The sequence below is a fragment of the Babylonia areolata genome, chromosome 10 (assembly GCF_041734735.1).
Source record: "Babylonia areolata isolate BAREFJ2019XMU chromosome 10, ASM4173473v1, whole genome shotgun sequence".
NCBI classification, from domain to species: Eukaryota; Metazoa; Mollusca; class Gastropoda; order Neogastropoda; family Buccinidae; genus Babylonia; species Babylonia areolata.
Window position 1 is genome coordinate 43651044 of NC_134885.1, and position 13358 is coordinate 43664401.

Here is a 13358-nt window from a genome sequence, read left to right on the forward strand (position 1 = left end):
TACACCAAGTCCTGACATCATGATGTCTGTACCCACCAGGTCCTACACCAAGTCATGATGTCTGTACCCACCAGGTCCTACACCAAGTCCTGACGTCATGATGTCTGTACCCACCAGGTCCTACACCAAGTCATGATGATGTACCCACTAGGTCCTACACCAAGTCATGATGATGTACCCACCAGGTCCTACACCAAGTCCTGACGTCATGATGTCTGCACCCACCAGGTCCTACACCAAGTCATGATGTCTGTACCCACCAGGTCCTACACCAAGTCCTGACGTCATGATGTCTGTACCCACCAGGTCCTACACCAAGTCATGATGATGTACCCACTAGGTCCTACACCAAGTCATGATGATGTACCCACCAGGTCCTACACCAAGTCCTGACGTCATGATGTCTGTACCCAGCAGGTCCTACACCAAGACCTGACGTCATGATGTCTGTACCCACCAGGTCCTACACCAAGTCATGATGTCTGTACCCACCAGGTCCTACACCAAGTCCTGATGTCTGTACCCACCAGGTCCTACACCAAGTCATGATGTCTGTACCCACCAGGATCCTCGGTGACTCTGATGGTGGAGCAGGTCTGGCAGCACAGGTATCGGTTCTCAGGGATGTAGCACAGCCCGGGGTTCTGACGGACCTGCTCACAGTTGGGGGTCATGTCCCCGTACTCACACCCTGACCGGGCACCTGTAACACACACAGGTAAAGGTAAAGGTGGGGGGAGGGGGGGGGGTCATGTCCCCGTACCCACACCCTGACCGGGCACCTGTAACACACACAGGTAAAGGTAAAGGTGGGGGAGGAGAGGGGGGTGTCATGTCCCCTTACTCACACCCTGATCGGTCACCTGTAACACACACAGGTAAAGGTAACGGTGGGGGGAAGGGGGGGGAGTCATGTCCCCTTACTCACACCCTGATCGGTCACCTGTAACACGCACAGGTAAAGGTAAAGGTGGGGGGAGGATGGGGGGGTCATGTCCCCGTACCCACACCCTGACCGGGCACCTGTAACACACACAGGTAAAGGTAAAGGTGGGGGAGGAGAGGGGGGTGTCATGTCCCCGTATTCACACCCTGACCGAGCACCTGTAACACATACAGGTAAAGGTGGGGAGGGGGGGGGGGTCATGTCCCCGTACTCACACCCTGACCGAGCACCTGTAACACATACAGGTAAAGGTGGGGAGGGGGGGGGTCATGTCCCCGTACTCACACCCTGACCGGGCACCTGTAACACACACAGGTAAAGGTAAAGGTGGGGGGAGGTGGGGGGGGGGGTCATGTCCCCGTACTCACACCCTGACCGGGCACCTGTAACACACACAGGTAAAGGTAACGGTGGGGGGGAGGGGGGGGTCATGTCCCCGTACCCACACCCTGACCGGGCACCTGTAACACACACAGGTAAAGGTAACGGTGGGGGGAGGAGGGGGGGTCATGTCCCCGTACCCACACCCTGACCGGGCACCTGTAACACACACAGGTAAAGGTAAAGGTGGGGGGATGGGGGGGGTCATGTCCCCGTACTCACACCCTGATCTGGTGTAACTGTCTCGAGAAGCCAAAAGTATGGACAGACACTGTGCTAACAAAGCACAGTACGATAGAAGGGAGGGGTGTGGGGAGGGGGGTTGCGAGGAGGGTGGTTGGTGGAGAGGCTGTGGCCAGTGTGTAGGAGGATTGTGGTGTTTTGATGAATCAAGTTGTTTTTTTCTTTTTCTTTTTTTTCTTTGGGGATGTGGGGGTGGAGGTGGGTGTATGACCATGGTGGATGTGGCTGACAGACAGCACGCATACAAAAATGATATTGTCTCTACTGGCCATCTGTCAGTGTAGTGTCAGACAGGTTCCTTCTCACTGCCCATCTTAACGAGTTGTCGTTGGGGTGTCAGTGTAGGGTTACACACACACACACACACACACACACACACACACACACACACACACACACACACACACACACACAATTAACTAAAGATGTACAGATGCACGTGGGTAGGAAAGTTTAGGCAAGTAACCACCTGCCTGTAATCCTCATCAGCCACTTACCTGCAATCCTCATCCTGTCACATGACTGACAATCCTCATCCTGTCACATGACTGATGATATTCATCCTGTCACATGACTCACAGCCACTTACCTGCAATCCTCATCCTGTCACATGACTGACAATCCTCATCCTGTCACATGACTGATGATATTCATCCTGTCACATGACTGATGATATTCATCCTGTCACATGACTCACAGCCACTCACCTGCAATCCTCATCCTGTCACATGACTGACAGCCACTCACCTGCAATCCTCATCCTCTGACAGGAGTCACAGCAGCCCTGTCGGTTCCTGAGGTCGTAGCAGTCATAGGGCTGTAACTGCTGGCAGCGTCCGGAATGGTCACCATACTCACAGCCTGCGTCGTCATCATCATCATCATCGTCATCATCATCACCATCATATTCGTCATCGTCATCGTCATCACCATCGTCATCATCCTCATCATCACCATCACCATCATCATCGTCATCACCATCGTCATCGTCGTCGTCATCACCATCGTCATCATCATCGTCATCACCATCGTCATCATCGTCGTCATCATCATCATCATCGTCACAATCAAAATCAACATCATCATCATCACAATAGAAATCATCACCGTCATCACCATCAAAATCGTTATTTTTTCATTATATAACCACATCGTATACACAAAATTAATGGGAGCGGATGTACACATAAACTGTGGCAATACCATACACACATAAAAACGCACGCACAACCGGCAGTTGTTGCACACACACACACACACACACACACACACACACACACACACACACACACACACACACACACACACACACACACACACACACACACACACACTTCTTCTTCTTCTTCTGTTTTCGTTGTCTGCACACCAATATGTACAAGTGGACTCGGACGTGTTTCACCGTTTTTACCCGGTCATGTTGGCAGCCATACTCCGTTTTGGGGTGTGCATGCTGGGTATGTTCTTGTTTCCATCACCCGCCGATCGCTGACATGGATTACAGGATCTTTAACGTGTGTATTTGATCTTCTGCATGCGTATACACACGAAAGGGGTTCAGACACCAGCAGGTCTGCACATACGCTGACCTAGGAGATCGGAAAAATCTCTCCCCTTGACCTGACTGGTACGCCTAAACCTGGGATCGAACTCAGGAAACTGGGGTGAGAATCCAGCGATTGGGCCACTGCACCCTGGAGGACGTGGTGTCAAGTTTGATCTTCGTCGTCAACAACACAGCTTCAGATTGTTCATGGCCACGACTCACCAACCCCCTACCCCCGGCGTTAAACTCCTCTCTACTTGCTGATGGTGCTGATTACACAGATAGTGAACGTTGATGGTACTGATTACACAGACAGTGAACGTTGATGGTGCTGATTACACAGACAGTGAACGTTGATGGTGCTGATTACACAGACAGTGAACATTGATGGTGCTGATTACACAGACAGTGAACGTTGATGGTACTGATTACACAGACAGTGAATGTTGATGGTGCTGATCACACACACAGTGAATGTTGATGGTGCTGATTACACACACACAGTGAACGTTGATGGTGCTGATCACACACACAGTGAATGTTGATGGTGCTGATCACATACAGACAGTGAATGTTGATGGTGCTGATCACACACACACAGTGAACGCTGATTACACACACACAGTGAATGTTGATGGTGCTGATTACACACACACAGTGAATGTTGATGGTGCTGATTACACACACAGTGAACGTTGATGGTGCTGATCACACACAGACAGTGAACATTGATGGTACTGATTACACACAGTGAACGTTGATGGTACTGATTACACACACAGTGAATGTTGATGGTGCTGATCACACACACAGTGAATGTTGATGGTGCTGATTACACACACACAGTGAACGTTGATGGTGCTGATCACACACACAGTGAATGTTGATGGTGCTGATTACATACAGACAGTGAATGTTGATGGTGCTGATCACACACACACAGTGAACGCTGATTACACACACACAGTGAATGTTGATGGTGCTGATTACACACAGTGAACGTTGACGGTACTGATTACACAGACAGTGAACATTGATGATGCTGATTACACACACACAGTGAACATTGATGGTACTGATTACACAGACAGTGAACGTTGATGATGCTGATTACACACACACAGTGAACATTGATGGTACTGATTACACAGACAGTGAACGTTGATGATGCTGATTACACACACACAGTGAACATTGATGGTACTGATTACACAGACAGTGAACGTTGATGGTACTGATTACACACACAGTGAACGTTGATGGTACTGATTACACACAGTGAATGTTGATGGTGCTGATCACACACACACAGTGAACGCTGATCACACACACACAGTGAATGTTGATGGTGCTGATCACACACACAGTGAACGTTGATGGTGCTGATTACACACAGACAGTGAACGTTGATGGTACTGATTACACAGACAGTGAACGTTGATGGTACTGATTACACACAGTGAACGTTGATGGTACTGATTACACACAGTGAACGTTGATGGTACTGATTACACACACAGTGAACGTTGATGGTGCTGATTACACACACACAGTGAATGTTGATGGTGCTGATTACACACACACAGTGAATGTTGATGGTGCTGATTACACAGACAGTGAACGTTGATGATGCTGATTACACACACAGTGAACGTTGATGGTGCTGATCACACACACAGTGAACGCTGATTACACACACACAGTGAACGTTGATGGTGCTGATCACACACACAGTGAACGCTGATTACACACACACAGTGAATGTTGATGGTACTGATTACACACAGTGAACGTTGATGGTACTGATCACACACACAGTGAACGTTGATGGTGCTGATTACACACACACAGTGAACGCTGATTACACACACACAGTGAATGTTGATGGTGCTGATTACACACACACACAGTGAATGTTGATGGTGCTGATTACACACACGCAGTGAATGTTGATGGTGCTGATTACACACACAGTGAACGTTGATGGTGCTGATTACACAGACAGTGAACGTTGATGGTGCTGATTACACAGACAGTGAATGTTGATGGTGCTGATTACACAGACAGTGAACGTTGATGGTGCTGATTACACAGACAGTGAACGTTGAGGGCTGTGACGGGTGTTGAGTCACATCAACACAGCCTGTTCCTGGACATCCCTGCAGAAGGAGTTCATCTTTTCAGGAACTCCGGACATAACTTTCTGCATGAACACGGCTCTGGGACAAGTTGAGCGAAGGGCGATAATCGCATGATTCGACTCCCATCAGACCTTGAACTTTGCTGACAACCGTGTGGACTGTGTGGACTGTGTGCACTGTGTCCACTGTGTCCACTGTATGCACTGCATGGACTGTGTGGACTGTGTGGACTGTGTGCACTGTGTCCACTGTGTCCACTGTATGCACTGCATGGACTGTGTGGTCTGTGTGAACTGTATGGACTGTATGGACTGTGTGAACTGTATGGACTGTGTGGACTGTATGGACTGTGTGAACTGTATGCACTGTATGGACTGTGTGGACTGTGTGCACTGTGTGGACTGTATGGACTGTGTGGACTGTGTGCACTGTGTGGACTGTGTGCACTGTGTGGACTGTGTGCACTGTATGGACTGTGTGGACTGTGTGGACTGTGTGCACTGTATGGACTGTGTGGACTGTATGGACTGTGTGGACTGTATGCACTGTATGCACTGTATGGACTGTATGGACTGTGTGGACTGTGTGCACTGTGTGCACTGTGTGGACTGTATGGACTGTATGCACTGTATGGACTGTATGGACTGTGTAGACTGTATGGACTGTATGGACTGTATGGACTGTGTGCACTGTGTGCACTGTGTGGACTGTATGGACTGTATGCACTGTATGGACTGTATGGACTGTGTGCACTGTGTGGACTGTATCGACTGTGTGGACTGTATGCACTGTATGAACTGTATGGACTGTGTGGACTGTGTGCACTGTGTGCACTGTATGGACTGTGTGGACTGTATGTACTGTATGAACTGTATGGACTGTGTGGACTGTGTGCACTGTATGGACTGTATGGACTGTGTGCACTGTATGGAATGTGTGCACTGTATGGACTGTGTGGACTGTGTGCACTGTATGGACTGTGTGCACTGTATGGACTGTGTGGACTGTGTGCACTGTATGGACTGTGTGCACTGTAAGAAATGTGTGCACTGTGCGCACTGTGTGGTCTGTGTGCACTGTATGGACTGTATGGACTGTATGGACTGTGCACTGTATGGACTGTGTGGACTGTGTGCACTGTGTGGACTGTATGGACTGTGTGCACTGTATGGAATGTGTGGTCTGTGTGCACTGTGTGTTCTGTGTGGACTGTATGGACTGTGTGGACTGTATGGACTGTGTGCACTGTATGGACTGTATGGACTGTGTGCACTGTATGGACTGTGTGCACTGTATGGACTGTGCACTGTATGGACTGTGTGCACTGTGTGCACTGTATGGACTGTGCACTGTATGGACTGTGTGGACTGTATGGACTGTGTGCACTGTATGGACTGTATGGACTGTGTGCACTGTATGGAATGTGTGCACTGTGCGCACTGTGTGGTCTGTGCGCACTGTGTGGTCTGTGTGCACTGTGTGTTCTGTGTGGACTGTATGGACTGTGTGGACTGCATGGACTGTGTGCACTGTATGGACTGTATGGACTGTGTGCACTGTATGGAATGTGTGGTCTGTGTGCACTGTGTGTTCTGTGTGGACTGTATGGACTGTGTGGACTGCATGGACTGTGTGCACTGTATGGACTGTATGGACTGTGTGCACTGTATGGACTGTGTGCACTGTATGGAATGTGTGCACTGTGTGGTCTGTGTGCACTGTGTGGACTGTATGGACTGTATGCACTGTATGGACTGTGTGGACTGTATGGACTGTGTGCACTGTATGGACTGTATGGACTGTGTGCACTGTATGGAATGTGTGCACTGTGCGCACTGTGTGGTCTGTGCGCACTGTGTGGTCTGTGTGCACTGTGTGGACTGTATGGACTGTGTGCACTGTATGGAATGTGTGGTCTGTGTGCACTGTGTGGACTGTATGGACTGTGTGCACTGTATGGAATGTGTGGTCTGTGTGCACTGTGTGGACTGTATGGACTGTGTGCACTGTATGGAATGTGTGGTCTGTGTGCACTGTGTGTTCTGTGTGGACTGTATGGACTGTGTGGACTGCATGGACTGTGTGCACTGTATGGACTGTATGGACTGTGTGCACTGTATGGACTGTGTGCACTGTATGGAATGTGTGCACTGTGTGGTCTGTGTGCACTGTGTGGACTGTATGGACTGTATGCACTGTATGGACTGTGTGGACTGTATGGACTGTGTGCACTGTATGGACTGTGTGCACTGTGCGCACTGTGTGGTCTGTGTGCACTGTGCGGACTGTATGGACTGTGTGCACTGTATGGACTGTGTGCACTGTATGGACTGTGTGGACTGTGTGCACTGTGTGCACTGTGTGGACTGTATGGACTGTGTGGACTGTGTGCACTGTGTGGACTGTATGGACTGTGTGGACTGTGTGCACTGTGTGCACTGTGTGGACTGTATGGACTGTATGGACTGTGTGCACTGTGTGCACTGTATGGACTGTATGGACTGTATGGACTGTGTGCACTGTGTGCACTGTGTGGACTGTATGGACTGTATGGACTGTGTGCACTGTGTGCACTGTATGGACTGTGTGCACTGTGTGTACTGTATGGACTGTATGGACTGTGTGGACTGTGTGCACTGTGTGTACTGTATGGACTGTATGGACTGTGTGGACTGTGTGCACTGTATGGACTGTATGGACTGTGTGCACTGTGTGCACTGTGTGGACTGTGTGTGCACTGTGTGGACTGTGTAGACTGTGTGCACTGTGTGCACTGTGTGGACTGTATGGACTGTGTGCACTGTATGGACTGTGTGGACTGTGTGCACTGTGTGCACTGTATGGACTGTGTGCACTGTGTGGACTGTGTGGACTGTATGGACTGTGTGCACTGTATGGACTGTGTGCACTGTGTGGACTGTATGGACTGTGTGCACTGTGTGCACTGTATGGACTGTGCACTGTATGGACTGCGTGCACTGTATGGACTGTGCACTGTATGGACTGTGCACTGTATGGACTGTGTGCACTGTGAGAGGTGACTGGCCCCTGAAGCCCGAGTGGCAGACACTGTGGGTCCCTGTGTCAGCTGGCCCAGCACTGGCCCAGATCTCAGTCATCAAGTAAATCACATGGATTACAGGTAAAGGTTAAAGGGCCCGTCGCCTTCTACAGCCATCGGAGCAGTGAAATACTAATCCGCTGCGTTTAGGGCACGGCATAGGAAGGCGGGGCCCAATCCTCTCCTTCAATCGATCTAACCATCCCCGACTAAAGTCACGTACCCATTGTCACAGCTGGGTGGAGCGAGGAAAACCGGATTGAAGTGACATTCCGAAGGGCCCATCACGATGGCGAAACGGGGCCTGGAACCCTGATCACTGGTGAACACTGGGCCAGAAGGCCAACGTCTTACTGATTCTGACACAACACCTCCTCACATGCATTGCCATGACACATCCAGGATCATACGCTACATGTACGTGAGTTGGGAGAAGTACCCTATATCTATACGCTACATGTACGTGAGTTGGGAGAAGTACCCTATATCTATACGCTACATGTACGTGAGTTGGGAGAAGTGCTCTATATCTATACACTACATGTACGTGAGTTGGGAGAAGTACCCTATATCTATACACTACATGTACGCGAGTTGGGAGAAGTGCTCTATATCTATACACTACATGTACGCGAGTTGGGAGAAGTACTCTATACGCTACATGTACGTGAGTTGGGAGAAGTACCCTATATCTATACACTACATGTACGCGAGTTGGGAGAAGTGCTCTATATCTATACACTACATGTACGTGAGTTGGGAGAAGTACGCTATACGCTACATGTGCGTGAGTTGGGAGAAGTACGCTATATCTACAGAGAAACTAAAAAGAAAGAAATATTCACAGAGCCTTGGGACGAACGGCGAAAGGCGGAGAAAGGCGGAAAAAGACGGGGAAAGGCGGAGAGAGGCGGAGAAAGGCGGGAAAAGGCGGAGAGAGGCGGGAAAATGCGGAGAGAGGCGGAGAAAGGCAGGAAAAGGCGGAGAGAGGCGGGAAAATGCGGAGAGAGGCGGAGAAAGGCGGAAAAAGACGGGGAAAGGCGGAGAGAGGCGGAGAAAGGCGGGAAAAGGCGGAGAGAGGCGGAGAAAGGCGGAACTGACCGACTCTGGACGGGTCCTTGAGGGTACGGCACTTGAGGCAGCACTCCCTGCTGGTATACTCGTGGCGGTAGCACAGGTAGCTGCCATACACGTCCACCGCCTGCTCGCAGGGGATTCCGTTGATCTGGATTCGGATCCCGGTGTTGGGGCATTCCTGGACACACGTGTAGACACACTCCCGGTATTATTCAGGACACAGATACTGTATAGTCAAGTTTTGTGTTTAGTTCTCTTTTTTTTCGCTCTTTTTTTTTCTTTCTTTTTTTTTTTTTTTTTTTTTTTTTTTGTTATTTTTACTTTATTTTATTTTATTTGTTTTATTGTTGTTTTTTGTTTGTTTGTTTGTTTTGTTTTGTTTTTCTCAAGGCCTGACGAAGCGCGCTGGGTTACGCTGCTGGTCAGGCATCTGCTTGACAGATGTGGTGTGGCGCATATGGATATGACCGAACGCAGTGACACCTCCCTGAGCTACTGATACTGATACTGATACTTTGTGTTGGAGAGAGAGAGAGAGAGAGAGAGAGAGAGAGAGAGAGAGAGAGATACAAACATACTTCTCTAGTTCTATTTGTATCTGATAGGGCAGAGAGTCACAATTGTTCAACGTGTCTGGTCAGACATGAAAAGCTAAAATGTTGACTTGAGCATCAATGATCATAGTTATGTACACGAAATAATCACAGTCATGTGCATGAAATGATCACACTAATGTGCTCACAGTCATGTACATGACATGATCACGGTAATGTACATGAAATAATAATTGTCGTGTTCCTGAAATAATCACAGTCACGTGAAATAATCACAGTCATGTACATGAAATGATCACAGTCATGAACATACCATGATAAGTCATGTACATGAAATGATAAGTCAAAAACATACAATGATAACAGTCATGTACATGAAATGATCACAGTCATGAACATACAATGATAACAGTCATGTACGTGATATGATCACATAAGATGGGCGTATAATATCAAACTGTAATTAAACGAAGATAATCATATCATAATAATATGCAATTTAAAAGTAAATAAATTCAAATGAAGGTGCCATATCACGTGTGCATACTATACTTATCAACAGGAACACTTTACAGTATAAACACACACATTGTCACATCATAACTGTATGAACACGAACACATTTCAGTATGAACGTACATTGAGGAATTATATCATTATTGTATGAACATAAACGCATTACAGTATAAACACACATTGTGGAATTACATCTTTACTGTAAGAACACGAACACTTTACAGTATAAACACATACATTGTCACGTCATTACTGTACAAACATTAAACCTTACCTGCTTTATCACATTCAAGACACTAACACTTTACCGTACAAACAAACACTGTATAAACACTTTACTTTACAAACTCACGCTGTATAAACACTTTATTATACAAACTCATACTGTATAAACACTTTATTGTACAAACTCACACAGTATAAACACTTCATTGTACAAACTCATAGTGTATAAACATGAATACTTTACAAATTCACACTGAATAAGCACTTTACTGTACAAAACACTGCATAGACACTTTACTGTACAAACTCACACTGTATAAACACTTTACTGTACAAACTCACACTGTACAAACACTTTACTGTACAAACTCACACTGTATAAACACCAACACTTTACTGTACAAACTCACACTGTATAAACACCAACACTTTACTGTACAAACTCACACTGTATAAACACCAACACTTTACTGTACAAACTCACACTGTATAAACACCAACACTTTACTGTACAAACTCACACTGTATAAACACTTTACTGTGCAAACTCACGCAGTATAAACACTTTACTGTGCAAACTCATGCTGTATAAACACTTTACTGTACAAACTCACGCTGTATAAATACTGTACAAACTCTTGCTGTATAAACACTTTACTGTACAAACACTTGCTGTATAAACACTTTACTGTACAAACTCATGTTGTATAAACACTTTACTGGACAAACTCACGCTGTATAAACACTGTACAAACTCATGCTGTATAAACACTTTACTGTACAAACACTTGCTGTATAAACACTTTACTGTACAAACTCATGCTGTATAAACACTTTACTGGACAAACTCATGCTGTATAAACACTTTACTGTAGAAACTCATGCTGTATAAACACTTTACTGGACAAACTCATGCTGTATAAACACTTTACTGGACAAACTCATGCTGAAAAACACTTTACTGTACAAACTCATGTTGTATAAACACTTTACTGTACAAACTCATACTGTATAAACACTTCACTGTGCAAACTCACACTGTCGTAGCCCCCCTGCACAAATCCTCCTTGAGGGTAGCCGTAGCTGCCACCTTGAGGATAACCATAGTTGCCGTAGCCGTAAGGTCGCTGCCACCTGCCCCCAGAAGCGAACACCTGCTGTCCCTGGCTGCTCCCGTGGACAGGCTGCAGTCCCCCGTACACCTGGCGGGGCAGGGGTCGCTGACCTCCGTACTGGGTGGGCCGCCCCTGCACCCCCCCTTGGAACTGAGGTCCTGTGAACACCTGGCGGGGAAAGGGCCGTTGACCTCCGTACTGGGTGGGCCGTCCCTGCCCCCCGCCTTGGGACTGAGCTCCTGTGAACACTGAGCAGACAGTCTTTGTCCTGTGAACACTGAGCTGTCATTGTCCTGTGAACACTGAGCAGACAGTCATTGTCCTGTGAACACTGAGCTGTCATTGTCCTGTGAACACTGAGCAGACAGTTATTGTCCTGTGAACACTGAGCTGTCATTGTCCTGAAAACACTGAGCAGACAGTCATTGTCCTGTGAACACTGAGCAGACAGTTATTGTCCTGTGAACACTGAGCAGACAGTTATTGTCCTGTGAGTGAACACTGAGCAGACAGTCTGTCCTGTGAACACTGAGCAGACAGTTATTGTCCTGTGAACACTGAGCAGACAGCCTTTGTCCTGTGAACACTGAGCAGACAGCCTTTGTCCTGTGAACACTGAGCAAAAAGTTATTGTCCTGTGTGTGAGCACTGAGCAGACAGTCTGTTTCCTGTGAACACTGAGCAAACAGTCATTGTCTCTTCCTTCCCTCTCTTCCTTCCTTCCCTCTCTTCCTTCCCCTTCTTCCTTTCTTCTCTTCCTTCCGTCCTCCGCCCTTCTCCCTCGTTCCCCCCTCCCCCCACCCATTCCTCACAGCTCGCACCTCGTTGCTGGAATCCTGGGGACGCCCTGTGTCGCTGAGCAGCGCCCCCTGCCGCCTGCTGCTGGCGCCGGAGCTGTTCCAGGTGGCGCTGTCTGGCCGCCTCGCGCTGCCTCAGCTGCTGCAGGTGCGAGGCCTGGGGGTTCAGCACGGGATGCTCGCTGGGGAAGACCTCCACCACCGGCTCCTGGGGACACACACTGGGCGTTGGGGAATTGAAACCTTCTGGCATTTCAACACTGGGTGTTGGGGAATTGAAACCTTCTGGCATTTCAACACTGGGTGTTGGGGAATTGAAACCTTCTGGCATTTCAACACTGGGTGTTAGGGAATTGAAACCTTCTGGCATTTCAACACTGGGTGTTGGGGAATTGAAACCTTCTGGCATTTCAACACTGGGTGTTGGGGAATTGAAACCTTCTGGCATTTCAACACTGGGTGTTGGGGAATTGAAACCTTCTGGCATTTCAACACTGGGTGTTGGGGAATTGAAACCTTCTGGCATTTCAACACTGGGTGTTGGGGAATTGAAACGTTCTGGCATTTCAACACTGGGCGTTGGGGAATTGAAACGTTCTGGCATTTCAACACTGGGTGTTGGGGAATTGAAACCTTCTGGCATTTCAACACTGGGTGTTGGGGAATTGAAACCTTCTGGCATTTCAACACTGGGTGTTGGGGAATTGAAATGTTCTGACATTTCAACACTGGGTGTTGGGGAATTAGAAACGTTCC

At 47.9% G+C, this 13358-nt stretch overlaps 1 protein-coding gene across 1 annotated transcript in view; it reads right to left on the minus strand.

Moving 5' to 3' along the window:
* Positions 1-13358, minus strand: part of LOC143287022 (uncharacterized) — a 52622-nt gene that overhangs the window by 4462 nt on the left and 34802 nt on the right. Inside the window, exons 4-8 of the mRNA XM_076595034.1 lie at positions 12627-12810; positions 11728-12053; positions 9420-9573; positions 2318-2431; positions 563-703 (exon numbers count right to left, since the gene is read on the minus strand). Coding sequence (XP_076451149.1) covers positions 563-703; positions 2318-2431; positions 9420-9573; positions 11728-12053; positions 12627-12810 — 919 coding nt within the window. The remainder of the gene's footprint in view (positions 1-562; positions 704-2317; positions 2432-9419; positions 9574-11727; positions 12054-12626; positions 12811-13358) is intronic.